The sequence below is a fragment of the Eublepharis macularius genome, chromosome 11 (genome assembly GCF_028583425.1).
Source record: "Eublepharis macularius isolate TG4126 chromosome 11, MPM_Emac_v1.0, whole genome shotgun sequence".
In the NCBI taxonomy this organism is placed as follows: Eukaryota; Metazoa; Chordata; class Lepidosauria; order Squamata; family Eublepharidae; genus Eublepharis; species Eublepharis macularius.
The window spans coordinates 55,510,453-55,530,798 of record NC_072800.1 but is presented as its reverse complement, the minus strand read 5'-3'; the positions used below and the strand labels follow the sequence as shown (position 1 = coordinate 55,530,798).

Genomic DNA, 20,346 nt, shown 5'->3' with positions numbered 1-20,346 from the left:
ACATTGATAAGAAGATGGTTAGCTCTAAGAGAGGCAACTAGGTACCAACGGTATATAGGAAATATTTTTCCAACACTAGGATGGAGTGTTAGCTGTTTGCTGGCATTAAGCAGAAAAGGAATCAAACCAAGATCATGTAAACGTTGGGCTGCATTCTTTAGAACAGGTCTGTAGTAGAAATGTTATCTGAAAGAACAATCTGAAGTAAGGAGGTTGAGGCCCACATCCCATGAAAATCACATTTCCAATGGTGTTGAATTGTTCCATTCCACAACATATTTAACCTATAAATTAGTAATGGTAATGCATGCAACAAAAATATACTTTATCACTTTATGTAAACATTAGCTTTCTTCATGCAAAATGCCCACAAAACTGTGGCAATAAATTATTCTAATAGCATCACTGTATATTAGCTTAGTCACAGAAACTGTTACTCCAGATTCCATGATTATGCAGTAGAGAGAACATTTTAAAACCCTTGAAAGATTTCCAGTATACACATTCCAAATCCTTGCTAATTTGATTTTTTATGCATTTAACTGCAGAAGCTTATTCTTTGCTGTGGTTCCTTGTTTTTTTAATGATGGAAGAGAATAGGCCAGTTTTTGGAGGGGGTCCCATCAGTATAGGAGCTTGATTCTTGTGCGTAATTTTTATCTGGTGAGAAAGAAAAGAATGGAAATTATTTGCTATAGTATGAATTGTAGTTTATAAACTTTAAATACTTTTTGAAAAGAAGGTATCAAACTATGTTCTGTTGAATCAGTTACTTAAAATATCAAAGTATGTGAAAAAGTTCAATTTCTTATTTACCCAAACGTCATCTTCCACCTACAAAAAGTTATACACTAAAAGTTTTTTTAAATGATTGTACATACTTGTAACTTGTATGTGAATGAGAGACAACCCCATCTTTTTTGACATCATACTTGGAAAAAAAAAACATTACTCTTCCTTTTTGGGTAAATACTGTAGTTATAGCCTCAGTGCTGTATATAATTCTAATAATATAGAAATTTTTGTAATAATTAATGTTGCAAACAAATCTTGGTTTGGTTATATATTTATGATCTGTATATTTGTAAATCAAGGACATGTTGACACTGCTGTCAAAGAAACAAACCAAACAGTAGTAAAATATGTATACCGTCCATGGAACCTTAAATGGCACAGGACTCTGTGTATGCCTGCAGCTGCTGAGTTCATGATGTCCGAGAACTATGCTCTTGCATAGTAGGGTACTGCATGCAGTCCCATATGTGTTACCCACTCCAGATGTGAGTTTTTTCTCCCCATATAGCCTGTTGAGCTATCCCCAAGACAGCATGAAGGGAGTAGAAGCTGTTTCAACATATGGTTTACAGTCAGTGGATCAGCAGAATAATGAACTTTGTAACATATCGAGTATTAAATCAGACACTTTTATTATAGTAACATGCCTTATTTATATTTCTCCTAATCACATTGTTCATTGCACCTTAACATGAACTTCAATGCTTAATTTCAAAATAACCATTAAGAACTCAAGTCAAAAGCTCGCGTATTAAAAAGGTCAAGAATGACGAAGTGGCGTTCTAATTTGTTAATTAATTGATAGTAGAATCAAATCAAATATTGAAAGACCTGTTTAAACCACTGTGAAATACTGCTTTATAGCTACCCATTTTGATTTCTTTGATATAAAACTAGAAATCACCTTAAATGAGACAACCTTAACGTAGATTATGCCTCCAATTTTCTCTAATTCAAGTCTAAATTAGAGAAGACATTTTATGAATGTATGCTATGCTCAAAGCTAATTGAAAGCAATTATCAAAGTGGCATTTTGTCTGTGACTTTAAGATACATTGTAAGATAATAAATGATTCTCATTATGTAATAAAAAGGTCACATCTTGCCTTTGGGCTAGTGACGCTAACAGTTTTTCAAAAGCTATCTGAGACATTTTCTTTAGTGAACTACGACTAATACAAGAACCATCACTTATTAAATATCAGTTGTCATCTGCATAGTATCCACATCACAAATGAGTATTTCTTTCAAAAAGAAACACCTCCTCATTAAAAACGGCAAAAATATATCTCTTAAAGTGCATACCTGACATTTTAAAACTAAAATGAATATCCTTCACTTGTCATTCACTAATAGTAATGAAACAAAAAAAATGTACACCAAGTGGAAAGTCTCATTAAAATATAGAATAGGCTGCTTCTTGGGGTGGAAATTTACTTTATGATCAAAGGTAATAGACATATAAAAACCTCAACAGGGTAAATGGGTTTCATTTAACTCCTCTGGAATCTCAGCTTTTTCTTCAATGGAGCAACACCTGTACTGCATCTTGGGACTTGTATGCATTACCCTATGGTGTTGTCTAATGTTGGATTTTATGGTATTCTAATTAATATTAGATTGAGTTTATAAGATATACAAATTTCATTAAGGTTAAAATTTGGGTATAAAGGACTGGTGGCAACATGTTTCTTTACGAAAGACCTAGCAATATGCTACAAACAATATTTCTTGGAGTTGTCCATCCCATTTAACTGGATAATTTTTAACTGGATCTTGTTTTCATTTGTTCATTGTAATGTAATGTAATATATCTATGTCTAGGAATCCTTGGCTTTTGGCCCCCTGATAATAAAAAAACCCTTTTTCTTGGATGTTGGTGTGAGTGTCTCTCTGCCAAAGGAGTATAATAACTCATGCATTTGAAGAAGGGGACTCTAGTTCACAAAATCTTATGCCCAATATTTTAATCTTTAAAATGCTACCAGACAAATGTACAAAGAAACTATGTTCAGAGCCACTGATATGCATTCATTTCCAGCAGGTCAGTGCTCTAGGTTTTCAATGAAGTGGTTAACTATAGTTTGTCAAATCAGACATCAAACCAAACAATGAACTACGGCTTGCAAATCACTTCAAACCACAATTTTTGCTTCTAGTTTGGTGGCTGATTGAAATACCATAGTTTGTCAACGAGACAGCACATTTAGCTTGCTTAACCATAATTGAATGTGATGCCTTTAACTGACAACAAAATAGTTGCATAAATAGAAAAGAAAATCCTAGAGATAAAACATAAATTCTATTATTAACACACAGATCTGGATTGTTTCTTTCTCTTTAACAAGACATGCATAGGTGGAGAGTTGCACTCTCCCATTAACCTCACTCCCCACTTACATGTGCATAGCCTTACCTTGGCACAGTGTCTACATGTGGGTTCCATCCACACAACTTTTTGTTGCTGGTCAGATGGAAGAAGCCATGTATACACTTCATTCTTATGTTAGGCTGATCATCTGTGTGAGGGAGTGGGGACAGAGGGCACTGTCTCAACCTGTCCTCTTTGCACATTGTAGGTACACAGATAAGTGGTGTGTACAGAACTGGACAGAATTTGTGGTTAGAAGAGAATACACCCTTTGCATGCTTTGAAGATCTTGGCCCAGATGCCAGTGGAAATACCATCTTTCCGTATGGCCCCCAAACCATCTGAACAGACGGCTAGATTAAAACACAACAACTACAATGGTTTGACAGACTGCCATGAACATGACACACAGGGAAGAAAACTTTTAAAAATCTTCCAGATATTTAAGCAGTCCCCAGATGTAAGAGTGGGGCATTTATATGGCAGAGCAGCATAATTCTAGGGCCTTAGGATCAATGACAGAGAATTAAGCATAGACCAAGCCTTTGGAGAATTCACAATAAGTTTTATATCACATTAGCATCTCTCTCTCTGTGCTTGTGTTCTATGGCCCTGTTCTATGATTCAACCTAACGATATTAAATATAGATTTATGTGATAGTTTCTTAGCAGGATCATTGCACCGTCTGAAATTAAATCTAATTAGTTTGGCATTAATTAAGCTCTAATAATATACTCTAGTATCAGTCCTAAGTAGTGTGATCCGTTTCCCCTTCACACAGGTAGGTTGGAAAAACATGGCAGTGTCATCATAATTTTTAAACATACTGAGAAAATGACAGAGCTGCAAAATTAAAATAAATGATTAATGGCACTTTCGCATGTTTTGTACTAATAAGTATTGCTGAGCCTTTAAAGTAATAGAGCTGTCAAACTCAGGATTGTTACAGGATCCAGCACAGAACCAAGATGGAAATTAGGTATTCCACAGACACCTAAGATGACACTTTGGAATATTTTAAATTTTAATTAGTAGGTGCAAGTGTTTCTTCCCTTCCCCCACACTTAAACCACTACAAATTAATTGGCAATTAGTCATAACTAGTTCTTTTCTTAACAATCTGAACTGGAAGGATAGATGCATTACATCTCAGCATAGTTGTCTAAGGTGCAGAAAGCACACATGCAGTAAATTGCATTGTCAGTTTTAACAAGACATAGCTCTGTTGTGAAATTAAGAAACATTATGCATAGGTAAACAAAAATAATTTAGGCACAGTGTTGTGGGGAACACAAAAATAATGGCCAACTGAACAGTAGTGTGGCAGGTCTCATATACACAAACGAGATTAAGTTTTTAAAAATTAAGATAGATATGCGTTTATATATTAATTACTTAACCATTGTTCTACCAGTTTGATGTAGTGGTTAAGAGAGGCAGGAGTCTAATCTGGAGAACTGGGTTTGATTCCCCACTCTTCCACTTGAAGCCAGCTGGGTGACCTTGGATCAGTCACAGCTCTCTAGAACTTTCTCAGCCCCACCCACCTCACAGGGTGATTGTTGTGGGGACAAAAATAACATACTTTGTAAACCACTCTGAGGGGGTGTTAAGTTGTCCTGAAGGGCGATATATAAATCAAATGTTATTATGTTATTACTGTAAGCCATTCTGCCTAGGGCTGAATCCTAGTCCTACCCCACTGAGCACACTTTCATATAGTTTTGATTTGGAAAGTTCAATAGGGTGTTTCAGCTATTTTAACTATGGGCTAACTACATGTTACATTTGCACTTGGCCTCTGTGTGTATAAACAGGGGCGGCGCAAGGGTTTACCACGCTCGTGGCCGGCCGGGCGCCCCCATGCACGCACAAGCGTGCGCGCACCAGCCTGCGTGATGATGTCACGCGTGACATCATCACAGGAGCACACGCGCTGCCGCTGGCCCGATTGCTGCGGCGGGCGGCCTCCGAGCTCTCCCGCTGGGTTGCCTGCGCCGCCGCAGATGCCTGCCCGCGGTGGCTGCGCCTGGCCAGGGGCTTGTGCTGGCGGCGGCAGCGGCGCGGGGTGGGAGGGAGAGGAGGCTGGTGCTTTGTGGCGTGCGCTCCCGCCCGCCGCACCTCCTCCGGCGCTCCCTCCGGCACCCCGCGCCTGTGGCCACCGCCTACCTGGCCTCAATAGGCCCGCCGGCCCTGTGTATAAAAGTATCATCAAGTTGCAGCTGACTTACTGGTGTGATCCCATAGAATTTTCAAGGCAAGACGTGAATAGAGGTGGTGTGGCAATTGGCTATATTTATCCGTTAAGAGTACATTTAATGGCAAGTACATTTAATGGTTGTCCCGTATAATGTGTGAAAGGGTCCTAATACTAGGAGACTCAATGTACTTTTCCTTGTTCCTTCTCAAGTGATTACAACAAGTGAGAGCGAGACATTATCTCCTCCCACTCACCTCTGCATCATGAATAAATTACTTTGAATATTCTACTAGTGCCTGTTACAGTCTTTCTAATGGTCCAGAAATAGCCAAATATTTTGAGCACATTATGTTTAGGAAGGAAAGCATATGCATATGGAGTTCATACAAAGTAAGTCCTGAATGCAGTTGTACATAATACTACATTGTGAGATTATACTTAAATGTGGTCATAAGAGGTCAGAATTACAGCCAAGTTCTTTAATCACAGAACCTATAGTGATGCCACCACAAGTTTAAGGAGATAGTGTGACATTCACTTCATAACAAATGCAATACAACAAAACATTTTGATACATTTATCATCATTGTTTTGACCAGCTTTGTTTCACACACAATTGTGGCGTACTTACTGTACAAGGTGTTTGCATCCATGGTTCCCCATCAATCTGCATAGGCAGAGATTTGCTGGTCCTAGAAAAAAAAATTAAATAATAACACTATTTGGAAAAAATAGTGTGCATTCTGAACTGACAGAATCTCTACCCTCTCTCCCTGAGTTGCCTTAATTCACATGCATATCTTCTATTAACACCTTCTACTACATACATGTAGAAATGCATATTAACTCCCAATAATACATACTATGTATGTCTGTACTGAAATCCAAAATAAGTCCCCAACTAAATTAAAAACTTTGGAAAACATAAGGCATACTGACAAACTAGTTTCAGCCCTTTTTTGATATGGTGAAGTTAATGTTAGCCAGTTAGCCATATGGTGGACTGGTCATCCAAATATTTCAACAGCTCTTCATTCTGTGAGAACCAGCATGTCCATAGTCAGCTGAGAAATGACTTGCTGACTCATTACTGGCAGACATGCATTGGGATAATCACGTGATCAGTTTATAACATGGTGAACACAACATGTGCTGACATCATCATATCTAAAAGCAATCACCTGGGTGCACAAATAGGGCTGGATGTGTAAATAAAGACTCAGGACAAACTACTAGAGTAATACTAGTGTTACATTTTTATTTATTTGAGTTCATTTGTAGGCAAGGTTTCTGTTTCACATCTGATGGCAAAAATGGTATGTCCATATAGTCATCAGGTCCCTCCAGTCTGGATCTTCAAATTCCAAGAACACCATAATAGGGCAATGAAATTTTTAAAATTATTCATAAAACAATTCTCTTCTCCTCAGGCTGCTATTTGAAAACATTAAAAATTGCACAGCAGTAGAGCATAGCGCTTGAGCGGCCTTGTTCACACCTAGTAATCTCGATAACAGGTGCAGAGGTTTTGCTTGGGTTTGCACATGAAATGATTTAATTATACCCTAATCTCATGCACACCAACTTTCATCTGTGTGTGTGTGTTATGTGCTGTCAAGTCACTTCTGACTTATGGAAACTCTATGAATTATCATTAACAGCCTTGCTCAGATCTTGCAAACTGGAGGATGTGGCTTCCTTTATTGAGTCAAGTCATCTTGTCTGGGGTCTTCTTTCCCTACTTCTTTTCGCCTTTCCTAGAATTATTGCCTTTTCTAGTGAGTTTTGTCTTCTTGTGATGTGACCAAGGTACAATGGCATCAGTTTTGTCTTATTTATTTAATTTAAACTCATTTTTTTCTTCCTAATGGGAACCCAAAGTGGTATACCACATTCTTCCCTTCTCCACTTTGTCCCCACAATAACCCAGATCCTATTTCAACACTCTAATCACTGCACTATACTGGCTGTCTTCAAGGGGATCAAGATGTGGGCTGTTCTTGAAATGCAAAATATTTGTCCTGTGTGTGCATGTTATGTGCTGTCAAGTCACCTCCGACCGATGGTGATCCTATGAATGAGAGACCTCCAAAATGGTCCTATCATTAACAGACTTGCTCAGATCCTGTGCAAACTGGAGGGCGCGGCTTCCATTATTGAGTCAAGCCATCTCATTTTAGGTCTTCCTCTTTTCCTACTGCCTTCCACTTTTCCTAGCATTATTGACTTTTATAGAGAATCTTGTCTTCTCATGATGTGTCCAAAGTATGATAGCCTTAATCCTGAACAAACATAATTTTCATAATCATCCCAATATCTTTCAAATTACATGATGGTGGGTGGGAACCAATGACTCTCTCCTGCTAAGTGAGCTGTTTTCTTCCATCTGAGTAAAACATCTTCTGTTAAGAGAAGACTTTTCATTTAGTGCAAGGAAGTTACTTTATCCAAACCATTGTGTTTTATATATTTTCTCGCCCCTTTGGAAATGGATGTAGGTGATGAACCTTGAAAGTAAAGACTTGAAATGTAAAGTTGTGGCCTAAGCATGTGTACCAGCTTTCATTCCTATAGGTCCACATTTAAGGGGACTATATAAGTGCCATATTACAAATGGATAACATTTAATTTGGCCATGAAATGCATGACTGCATACCTGCAATAAGGTTCCTACCTGATGACAACAGATGCACACTGAGCAAGACGTCTCCCAGCGCTTTTCAATCCTGTATATATTTGACCCATCTCCATGGCTCCCTCCAAACCAACCACTTCCACCAGCTGATCACTCAGATCTGAAATATAATGGATCATGGTTATGCTGGAATTAGAAGTGATCAAGCATGCTTGGCTGTCAATAGAGACTCCTCATATTATTCTCCTCTTCTTTCCAATAGCATAAATCATATCAAGGTAAAAAAGCGTATACATCCCGATTTCCTTTAAATCTGGTAAAACAAGATAAAATTGCAAAGAACAATCTTTATCTGTTAAGTGCAATCCATAAACATGCTGGGCTAATGTCTCCCAGTGTAGCCTGCCACCTGCAAATCTCTGGCATGCTCAGTATGCAGTTCCCACAAACGCCTAGGCTACAACAGCAGCATCCAAAGACTCTTTGACTGGTGGAGGCTGCGGCAAGCCATTAATACTTAATTAGCAGGGATGTTTGCTGAATGGCTACTGAGACTTATGGAGACTCTGAGCTCAGGTATGCTGGAGGTGAGCCCTTTCCACACGCCCTTAAAAGGATGGTCCACTCACTAAATGCTGGCGGCTTCCAGACACCTCTGTTTTCAAAATGATTGCAAGCTCTTTGGCTTCTGTTTTTTCGGTGCCTTTTTGGGACTGCACTCTCCTCTTCACATGTGGCAGGGAATGGAATGTACTCTTCTAAATATGGCCACACAGAAGAAAGTCAAGTGGGCAATAGGATTTACTTCCAACTAAGTGTGCATACAGCTGCAACCCTGCAACCCTAAGCATCTCTATATAGTAGTAATTCTCCATGAGTAAAATGAGGCTTTCTCCCTCAGGATTTTGCTTAGAATTGTAGTCTGATTCTATGATTGTCAATTCAAAAGTAAACTGTGCTGTGATCAGTGGAATTTGTGCCAAGTTTTTTTAAAAAATAATTTTAAAGATAGATTTTATTGTAAGCATTGGGATTTTTTTTGCTGCATTTGTTTTTTATTTCATTATTGGTTGTTTAATTTTGTGACCCATCTTGAGACTCTGCAAGAAATGAACTAGCTAAATAAATAAATCCCATGTGACAGGGACAATGATGGTGTCAGAAACCTCTGTTTGCAACAACAGAGAAACATAGCTACCCGTCTTGAATCTGAAGAATACAAGTGAACCTTAAAAAAAGAAATAAAATCGAACACATTTATTTCATTATTCAAATTTTGCTTCAGATATGCTGCCAAGAACAGATGGATAAGGAACAGAAACATTTTATTTCTGTTCTGGATTATACTTAAATGCCTCTTCCTTCATACTGGTTTTTAGAATCCCTTTCCCTAGAAGATATTCTACTAGGTATGATAAAAAGAGGCTCCTTGTTATCTATAAATGATCAATACCTTGCATTATGTATAGATAAGACTAGCTTGATACCTGCACTTTGCTACGGTATTTAACTACGTTAAATCCCATTATGATACTGATGGGTATGTAACATTTGTGGTGAGTTTTTTTTAAGTTGGTTTTGTAGTATAATAGCATAGTACCTGAGCTTCACAAAGGTGTTTGAATAAAGCAAAGCATGTTGAAGGGATGAGGTCTGGAATGTTGTGAGCCCCAATCAGCCCACATATGCAAATGAACTTGAAAGGCTGGCCTAATCAGGGAAGAGTGGCTGAGCTAGCAGTGGGCAGGGGTGCAAGCAGGCAGCAGCCTGCCAGCCACACAGGGAAGCTGTATTCCTTTGGGAAAACACATTACCTCTTTATACTCCCTTAGAGGGCGAATTTCTTAAAATCCCTTCTTAGTGGGTATTTATATCATGAAAGGAATGTTCTCTCCAAATTTCATGTTTCTAGGTCCAGGGGTTTGGGCTGGGTGTTGATGAGACAGTCAGGAGGACATTTGTCTTTATATATATAAATTAGCACAGGGTTTAAGAAAGTGGACTGGTATTTGCATATCTAAAACCACTCAATTTTTAGTGTAAGTGAAAAATCTCTGATAGTGAGAGTATTTCTCTTCACTTCAGTGAAAAATGGGACTGATTTATTGTGTATCTGATGAAGGAAATCAGTGGAATCAATATCCTTATAATTTCTTCTGAACAATCACCACTCAGTCCTAAGGAGGATCAGCAAACCATATATAGTTATTGAAGTAATGACAGAACTTCAGCAAAAAAGTTATCATAAAGGAAATATGCATTCTGGCCCAGCAAAGACTCTCTGTGCTTGTTGAAGCAGGAATCTGTGTGGAGATTGGCATGGATTGGGACTGCACGCATTGTGCACATGGTCAGTTTTCATAACATCAGTCACCTGTTTGTAAAGCATGGAGAGTGTGGTACAATGGGCCTGACCGGAATCCTTTTTACTATGGAAAATAAGGAATTTAGTCAGCTGGCCTTTAAGGAGTTCTCCTGTCCAGCTGGAACCCAAACATCCTGTTGCACAAATAACATATACTCTCCACTACCACTGGCAGGCAAGTTGAAGTACTGCAGTCTGGTAGTCACTGTCTTGTGTCCAAATCTAAACCATCAAATCTCTCTCCTAACCACCACGGAGAGGAAAGAAAACTTTGGAACTCTCACTTGTTAGAGAGATTCCCAACTAGGCAGGCTCTCCTTGCTTCTCTCTTGGCAAGCATTAGTCAAGGTTAGGCTTAATATGTGGTTGTAAAGACCAAACAACTCCAGTTTCAGTAAAAAGAAATGTTTGCCTTTAGTTTTGTAATGAATCATTAGCTACAGCAAGTAAAATCATACAGTTGAATGGAATCTGAGCACAGGAAAATTAAATATACATAAACTACAATACTCTTTTCCAAGATCTAAAATGAATCCCTATGAAGATAAAGAGATAGGCTAAATATGTTAATAGTTCCAGATTCGTTGTTCAGGCTCTGATCATACCCTTGTTACCTTTTTGTTTCAATCAATCAGTGTTTATTACGGTCATTGACCAGCATAACTTAGAATCAAACAATTCCCTTGCTACCTTCTTCCTCTAACTTGCCATCCATCTCTTTTTAGTTCATGTGCCTATGTGTTTACATCTGAGCCCATAACATGACTGCTCCAAAAGAATATTCTGTTCTCCTTTTTAAAGGAGAGAGCTTCTTCTTCTCAACAGCTCTCAAAACCCCTCCCAAAAGAAATTCCCCTGGTAGAAAACGGAAAAGCTGGAATATTTTGGGTTGGTCCTCATTGCTTATGGGCTCTCTGACTATAACCTCCTCTGGGTCTTTTTTTTCTTCTTGGGCTGCATCCATCATCATAAGAATAGCTATTTGGCCATTCTCTGAGCTTGGAATTTAGAAAGGCAGAAAAAAAACCCTTGCTCTTCTTTGGACCAGACTACCTATAAGGGCAGCTTGAGCTAAACCCGTGATCATTCAAAAAACAATGTGGAAAATTTTTACATAGATACTTGGCATGAAACATCATAACAAGATCAAGAATAATGAGAGAGGCAAATTTTTTGCTTGTACTCACTGGCAGTTAGGTAAGGCTATAGAGACTCTAAGGGATAGACACAGAGGCTTACTCTTCTCCTGCTCACCTGCTCTGCAGACAGGGGTGGGGGCACAGTGGCAGGGGCTACAGCTTTGTTCTTGAACTGTAGAGATGCATACATACCAAACCAGATGAGATGAGAGAAATCACTGATAAGAAAGGATCACAACATCTAATTATGTGAGAGAAAACTGTTGGTTCTCTGGTATGTCTCTACATCTATAATTTCATGTAAAAATACTAAGTAACTGTATTTTCCGATATAAACACTTCTCCCTGCACTCACCTATTAAAGCCACCTTTGGGACCCTATTTGGGCAGAAAGGTAGCATACAGATGTTTTAAATAAACAAACAAAGCCTCCTTCAGGTAAAATGCAGAAACCTCCTCCCATCCTTTTATAAACAAAGTCATATGAGGCCTATTTTTAACAAAATTAAAAGACACTGGTCAGAAGGAGTGACTGACCTATTCCATGTCTTATTTTGAAGCTTATTTTCTTCTAACCAGACCCCTATATGAGAAGTCAGTCAGGATGGCAGAAAAATGCTGAAAGAAACCGAGGGCAGCAGTATAATACATCGACTAGGAGCCAAGCTACAAGTGACACCTGACACAGGTTGGACACTTGTCAGCTTCCCTCAAGTTTTGATGGGAAATGTAGGCATCCTGGTCTTGCAGCTGTAATGGAGAGCCAAGCTGTAAAACCAGGATGCCTACATTTCCCATCAAAATTTGAGGTAAGCTGATAAATGTCCAACCTGTGTAAGGTGTCACTTGTAGTTTGGCTCTAGGTATATTCTCCTCACCCATACAGACCTCATATCCATTAACCAATTACGATTCCCAGGAAAAGAGTGAAAAGTCCACTCCAATGCCTATTCCTGTCTGTCTGCCTGGGCTCTGATAAGTGATCGTTTTAATTGCCTACAGAAAGGGGATGCTTTGTCCTTTCTGCCTGACATTTGAGAGGAAGGGTCCCTTGAGTGAGGGTCACAATTGGGTGTGTATATGTGTGAGTATGAAATGAGTTACATACAAAATGTGTTTCTCATTGAAACAATTGGAATCAATTTTCAGACTGAGTCCTACAATTTGCTTTACATTTGATTTTAAAGAGTCTGATTAAAATCTTAGAAATGACTCCAAATCTTACTTTTGGCACCCCACTGTTTCCCACCTTTTACTCCAAAATGTTTCACATTCCACTACTGTAAAGCTCAAAATGTAGTGTGTTTTCATACACAAAATGCAAAACAAACAGATTAAAAGTTAGCTCACACAACTCTCTCTCTTGGGGTACATGTCCAAACTGCATTGTTTTTACAACAACTCAATGAAGACAGCAATTGAGCCTTATTTTATGACCATTGCCCTTGGGTTCTTGAGAGTCTGTTTGTTCTACCCTGAACTTTATACACAACATGAAGACTTTCACTTGTTTTCTGTATGAATGACCTTTCAGACTGTGTGGGAATGTTTGCATAGTACCATGCCACTTCTGCCCTCTTCCACAAACCAAACTACTTCACGCGTCTCTTCAGATTAGCACCATCAGTAAACAAGGCTAGCTCTCATGAGTGACTGCTGATGTCAGCTGCTTGTGAATTGCACACAGAGGGGGCATCTGACCCTTTGCACTCATTTTCAAAGTATGTGCAAAAGGGGAGGGGGAATAAAGTCACCAGAGAGATTTCCCTTCCATTTCCTCCTGTCAGGCTGCTTGAACAATTAAAGAGACAAAGTGAAATCTCTGCAACATCATCTTTGTTTGGAGATCTTCAGAAGTCTATGCTATTGGGCATTGCCCTACCATTGCACTATTTGGTAAAATATCATATTTCAAAGATGTCTCTGTTACTATAAATCAAAGAAAATAAAGAAGGGCAGAGGTGGAGGGGAACCCAGTACTACCATGATTAGAAATGATGATTTACACAAGGAGAATTGTTTCTCTATAATGGAGCAGTTTAGTAAATATCCAATTTATCTTGGTCATATATAAATATTGCAGACCTGGCAAGAGACTGAAAGACTCTATTAGACTCTGAAGTTGCTGCACTTAGTCAAATACATTTACATAAAAAACATCATTGGTCAGTGGTAAATCTCTCTCTGTTGGCAGTTTGTCTTTGGAAAGAAGAGAAGACATGGCTGCCTAAATGTAATTAAAACATTGTAATCATGACACTGGAAAGAAAATAAGTAACAACTTTGGGTTCCTGTTAAAATATAGCACAGGGGTTGAAGATATGGTGTATGGCCAGAGAGCCCTTAGAAATGAACTGGCTCAGTGCTGTCTATCACATCTTAATTGCGATACTGTCTGCTTGGAATAATGCATTAAACAAAAAAAAATTTTTTTTTTGCAATAAGCAGGAAGGCAAGGACATTTTCATACACAGAAACAGGAACTGCTGTTGCTTTGAGTGCCAAATACATGCTTAATGTCACAGGCCTGTATGTTTTAAGATTAACTATTGCTAAATGTAACACAATGTCTTGATGCCTGGATATAAAATAAATGACTGAACAGTGTTGCACCATCTGATTTTGGCAGAGGAAAGTGTTGAGCCGTTTTATAGACATTGCTTAATCTGTGGTTGCTTTCCACATTTATTCCAAAGTAGTTCTTTATAGTGAATAGGAACAAAGTGAATAGGAACAAAGACTTAAGATGAGTCTTACCATTTGATGACTAGAAATCTATAAATACTGACAGTGATTATATGATCGTGACATGGCATTACCTGCGTGAATCCATAGATATTCAGCTAGGAGACACTGACTATTGAGTAACTGACTGATGATACAGGAAATTATACGTATACATAAGAATCATCCCAAAATAAGTTACTGCAAGATGAGACACTACAGTGATTCTTTGAATGTCTCATATACATCAATTTACTCCAGGTTTATTTATCAAGAATAAGTATTCATAATTAATACTATGCAATATAGTCCCCAGTGTGACTATAAGCATTCTTTGAAGGAGTATTTGAATAGAAAAGTGGGATTAGAGAGGTAAATAATCCAAGCTATGAGACCCCAATTATAGCAAATGATTACGAATTTTCTACAAAATGAACTATTGGAAGACAACCTATATAATAGCACCATTGTACTGAGATATTTTAGAGGTACGATTTCTTTCTGCTATAATGGTAATTAATACATAAATAATGTTAGTACCTTAACTTGGATAGCCCAAGCTAGTCTCATCTTGTCAGATCTTGGAAGCAAACTATTGACAGCCCTGGTTAGTACTTTGATGGGAGACCATCAAGCAAGTCCAGGGTCACCATGCAGAGGCAGGTAATAGCAAACCACCTCTGTTAGTCTTTTATCTTGAAAACCCTATGGAATAGACTTTATACACTTTACACACAACTTTAGTGCAATATTCCATACACAGTATCAGAAAATAACCAGTGTGAGCTCCCATTGGACTGCTTATCAGATTGCCATACATCAGAAGTCTGATCTTGTGTCAAGGGAAGATTTCTAGTGTGGAAGGAAAGTCCCACCATTAGTGGAGCTGGTCTGTAAGATCCAACCCCAGATTGGGGGAAGAGACAATTTGACTGCCCTAACAGGATTTTTTTTGCAATCACCTAATCTCTATTTCCCAAGTGGTAACCTATTTCACTCCTTTCTCAAAATAATAGTTGCCTGAGATAATTGGGGGGGGGGGAAGTGGGCGAACTATGTAATGAAGCTAGTTATCTAGTTGGAATCTAAGGATGCTTATTTGATATTTCATTTATGTTTCATAAGTACTTGTTCCACAGCTTTGTTCCAGATGTCTTTGTGGCAGCCACCTGCCTTCTCTCAATATTAGGGAAGCCAAAAAAGCATCTATAAACCTAAGCACATGTAACTGTAATGGATGCACACTGTTTCTCTCTTTATTCCTGCCTCCCTTATTCCCTCCCCTATCTTTATTGTCTCTTTGATGTCAAAGTGATATTGTAAACTCCTTGGGACAAGGGCCCATCTTCTTGTATTTGTAACCCGTCATACACATTGATGGCATCACCATCCTTATCTAGTGTAAGTATACTATTGAGGAATGATGCTTTAAGGGAAAGAAAGGCAACATGTACTTAAATTCTATTGTCTATTTTGACTGAAATTGTCCCAAACAACATTTAGGAGACATATTCATAATTAAGTCAGTTTTAAAATACTTAACACCCCTTCAATGAGGGTCTGTTCCAGGGTTTGGGGCGGGGGGAGGTCAGAGAATTCTCAAGCTTCCCATGCCCACTACTCTCCCACATGCCCTTCTCCAGCAGCACCAGGCAGCATATGTAGCTGGGAACAGAGGTGACAAAGCACTCATGAGCACAGAGTGGAAGAGTGTAGGCATCAGAGGGGATGCATGAATAGAGAGTCAGCAGTACTGGGCCCCACCAGTTAATATTTTCATCACTACTGTACAACAAACATCCTTAAAAATGATTGTAGACATGGAAGGAACCAGGAAAAAGATGGGGCATGAAAACTAAGGAACAATTCCTAATTCTATGATTATAAGATGCGGGGGGGGGGGGGGGGGAGGAGGAAAGGATGCATTTGGCTTTATCTCCCACTTTTTTTCTTTATGGAGGTGTGTGTTAGGAAAGATATCCTTACAAATTCCAAACCAGGGCTAGAGAATTGTGATGCATTCTAGAGTTATGTTCTCTTTGCTTTGCAGAACTTCAGTCCCACCTCCCCTCTTCCATTTTCACTTCAAGCAGAAAAGACTTTGTTCAGACTTTCTTCACTCTGCCACATCTGTTGTTCTTCCCTTTTATTTTTCACCTTAGTTCACTGACAGCTCTTGTGTGGTGCCTACAGTTTCTTTTCCCTTTGTTGTCTCTCTGCTGTATGTTTTATGTCATTGTGTAGCGAAACCCAGACCTCTGTAAGTCAGAATTGGTATAATTAAAGACAAGGTAACACACATTTCTAATTGTTAAAAAAGATATCAAATTGACACTTCCACTTAGGCAGGAGAGATTAAATGTAAAAAGGCCATTTCCAAATATGTCTGCCTTTATGGAAAAGATATGTTAGGTGGAGAATTAAAATGTGCTTCAGTTTTTCTGAAAGCTACAATGATAGGTTTAATAATCACAGAATGTTTCCTAATGGGTTCAGCAAAGCCTATCTAAGGAAACGTAAAAGAAAATCAAGATACTATATTGCTTGCAGTTACTACCAAATAATTGCTGGAGGCATAGTTTTTCTTTGGGTGACTTTCTACATATGTGGTAGGCATGTCCGGGTGTGACTACTTTGGATAAAAAGTTTAAGATAAACCAAAAGAGTGACAAACTGAAATGTGGTAGTAGAGATGGGCATGAACCAAAATACGAACCCAAATTCATGATGAACCAGGGTGGTTCATGGTTCGTGAACCAGCGGTTCATCAGATCCCATTTCTGATGAACCACCAGAAACTTTAGGCTGGTTCATTTGGGGTTCGTCACTGCAGACAGCCTGGTGCTGATCAATCAGTTTCCTAGGCAACAGGTGATGGACTTCCTGCAGACCTTCAGCTGACCCGGAAGTGACGATTTGCTGACTTGGATGTGACGTTTTCACGAACCAAACGAACCAGTTCACAAACCGGGGACAGGTTCGTGAAAGTTCATGGTTCGTGAAATTTGACGAACCACAAACCACACGGTTTGGGTTTTTTTACGGTTCATGCCCATCTCTATGTGGCAGTAAATCCTAAAATCATATTACTAGAACTGTTTAATTAAACAGTCCTGTGAGTACATCTCTGAATCTTACCTCTTAATCACCGGCTTGCAAAAAATTTTGTGGCTAAAAATTTAAGAAATCTAAAAATGCCTAAAGGTAAAGAATGGATCACTAAATTATCGAGAATAGGAGAAGCAAAGTTATAAGTTTAAAATAGAGAAGATTTGTCAAGAACGGTTGTGCTTTGACTGATTTTTGGAAGTAGCATAATCTTGATATTAATGAATATAACTTCTCCCCAATACTTTGAATGTATTTTTTAAAAAGATTTTTGTTCATTTTAAAAATAGTCTTCTGTCTAAATTTTAATAAATGTGCATTATGTATATCTTCTGTTCCTAAGTAAAACAAAACAAAAAAACCCAGGAGAGAAAATGCATCTTCCTACATGGCCACTGGGCAGTTTAAAACTACATTTCTCACTTTTGTGTGCACATGTGCATGCACATGTGCGCACACACACACACACACACACACAGACACCTCAAAAGAGTTTCAAAAGAGCTTGTGTGAAAGAAGTTGTAAGTGTAATCGTCTTTCCACTCGGGTTAATTGGCATCTGAAGGTAGAAAGGATGGAAAAAACTTATTGTTACAAACTTTGAGATTTTAATACATGCAGCATTTTATAATGAGAGTTTTCCTTAAGTGAGTTTAAATGGCTTTTTTATTCTTCAATAGCACAGTTCATGATTAATAAGACAAAGAAGGTTAGCATCCAAAGTATTACCCCCTTTCCTTTGGTGAATGTAACATTAAGAACAAATATTAACTTCCAGAGATCTAAGATTTAGAAACAAGGGAATTCATCTTCCAGTTTCAGGAGATCGTTATAGAAAACCTTTGGTATACCTTGAAAAATTTATTTTCTTTTGACAGTTATTCTTTTAATAGTTGGAGGCCCAATTGCTTTGAACCTAACTATGCACGTAAAAGGTGCCTATTATTTTAAGGTGTTTTTTTTAAAAAAAGAAAGTTATTTGTTTTAAAAGGATTTTCACTGTCTTAGTCTTGTAACCCACTTCATGCAGAACAAAAGCCAGTCTATGAAAAGATTCTGAACTTGGACAAACTGTAAAAAAAAAAAGAAGAAGAAGAAGGGGGGAAGCAAAGTTCTGCTCTGTTTTTATCAAATTTGATTGCTGCAGCTGTTCCCATTTCTGTATTTTAAAAATAGCTTTATTCAGTGCCTTGTTGGCTAAAGGCCAGAGTATCATTAGAACATGATGTACAGAAAACCTCTATTCTGTTACAGATACAGAAATATATTTAAGATCAGTGGGGGTCATCCGAAGCAAACACTTGTAAGGGGAAAATGGAATTTTAATGTGCTCAGACCATTCGCTGCTTTTAGCTTGGATATTTAAGAAATCCAAACCTGCTATCTTCCTGTTTGTCTGGGTAGTATCAGATTGCACAAAACAATATGAACAAATCAGGACTGTTCCCACTAACAGAAATAGATCTCATTCTCAGATTACTTATAACAGTTTTGGCATTCACTTCAAATGGTTTCTAGTAATATTATATATTTCATTGGTGTATAAACATGCCCCTATCTAGATAGGAAAGATACTGGAACTGGACAAAATGGATCAATGTAATCCACATTTGAGCTATGCATCTTGTTAAATTGGACATCCCGGACAGTATAAGACAAAATACATTAAGGATTTCTATGAGGTTTTTGAACAGTAAAGTGTATGCTTCTGTGCTGCTCATATTCCATGATGTCAGTATATATTCCCTTCTCTTCCCTCTCCAAACATTTTTTTACATATATAACGATATCCCAAAGTCTTCTATTGTGTTTTCTCCACTATCCTTACAAACTATCACAAACTATACACTGAAAGCAATTGCTGCAGAGTTGCTTTCCAGAGAGAAAACAGTGCTGATGCAGTGAGCAGAGATGGAAGAGGCCCTTCACTTTGGATAGATTCTTACAGACCAACAGTTCAGTATTTACTGCTGCGTACAGAGGAGCACATACCCCTGTTCCCTTCTGTCTCTCACAAGAGAGCAGATGAACAATTAAAGTTCAATGAGGGTTAGGCTTAAGGGCTAAAAGGGATTATTAATAATAAGGAATGGAGAATTATGCCAGATGAACTGAAGTAACAAAAACTGAAAAGTACACAGTGTTAGGGCATACAAATAGTTACGTATAAACATGACTTGGAGGCTCATTAATTGGCAATTAAGACTATGTATTACACTCATCCTGGGGAAGCCAGAAGATTGTGGCGATTTCCCTTGTATCTGTTCCATGTCATTGTTGGAAGGCAAAGTTCAATTTATACTTTATCCATAAATTCTATCTAAGAGGAAAGAAAGGAGCAGGCATGCAAAATCAGAAAGATTCCCAGTGCATCTTTCTGTTGTAAAACATTCTTCTTCTGTATTTACATTTTGGGATGTTAAATAATTTTGCAACATATGGACCGGGTGCTAATACTGACTTAAGCAATAATGATTTCTCAGTGTGTGTATTCATAAACTCAGTTGATTTAAGAGGATGGTGTATATTTTTAAATCTTTGGTTTCTAAAAGTTAATAATGTCTTCTTGATGCCACATTTATTTGAATTTTATGGGAGAGAAACAACACAGCTTTTGTACCAACCACAGAGTAGAGATGTCTTGTTATTTGCATCTCTTTTCCTGTTACTACATAGCAAATATCTGAAAAGTGGGAAGGGAGAACAACCTCTCAGTGATCATTTCACAGAAGACGGTGAGAATTTGCTATCAAGGACCCCCTTCCTAGACATATGTTCTCGGCCCTGATTCCGTCTTGGCTAAACTTACATCTACCAAAACGAACAAACGGCCAGAGGTAGAACAAGAATTGCTACATAATCCTGAATTATTTTTGAATATATTTAAAAAGTGCAATGTGCTAAAATGCTCTACTAGAAATATAATGACAATGAAAAATATAATGACAAAAGTAAAGTATATAGGATTCCAGGAGAACAATCCTAATTAGAGATGGGCACGATCCGCA

General features: G+C 38.2%; 1 protein-coding gene across 7 annotated transcripts in view; it reads right to left on the bottom strand.

Annotated features, from left to right (window-relative positions):
- Positions 1 to 552: 552 nt before the first annotated feature.
- DGKB (diacylglycerol kinase beta) overlaps positions 553 to 20,346 on the bottom strand; it is a 327,502-nt gene continuing 307,708 nt past the window's right edge. For all 7 annotated transcript variants that reach the window (XM_054991403.1, XM_054991404.1, XM_054991407.1 and 4 more), the window contains 3 exons: positions 8,042 to 8,162; positions 5,999 to 6,059; positions 553 to 660 (listed from right to left, as the gene is read on the bottom strand). In XM_054991403.1, the coding sequence (XP_054847378.1) occupies positions 553 to 660; positions 5,999 to 6,059; positions 8,042 to 8,162 (290 nt within the window). The remainder of the gene's footprint in view (positions 661 to 5,998; positions 6,060 to 8,041; positions 8,163 to 20,346) is intronic.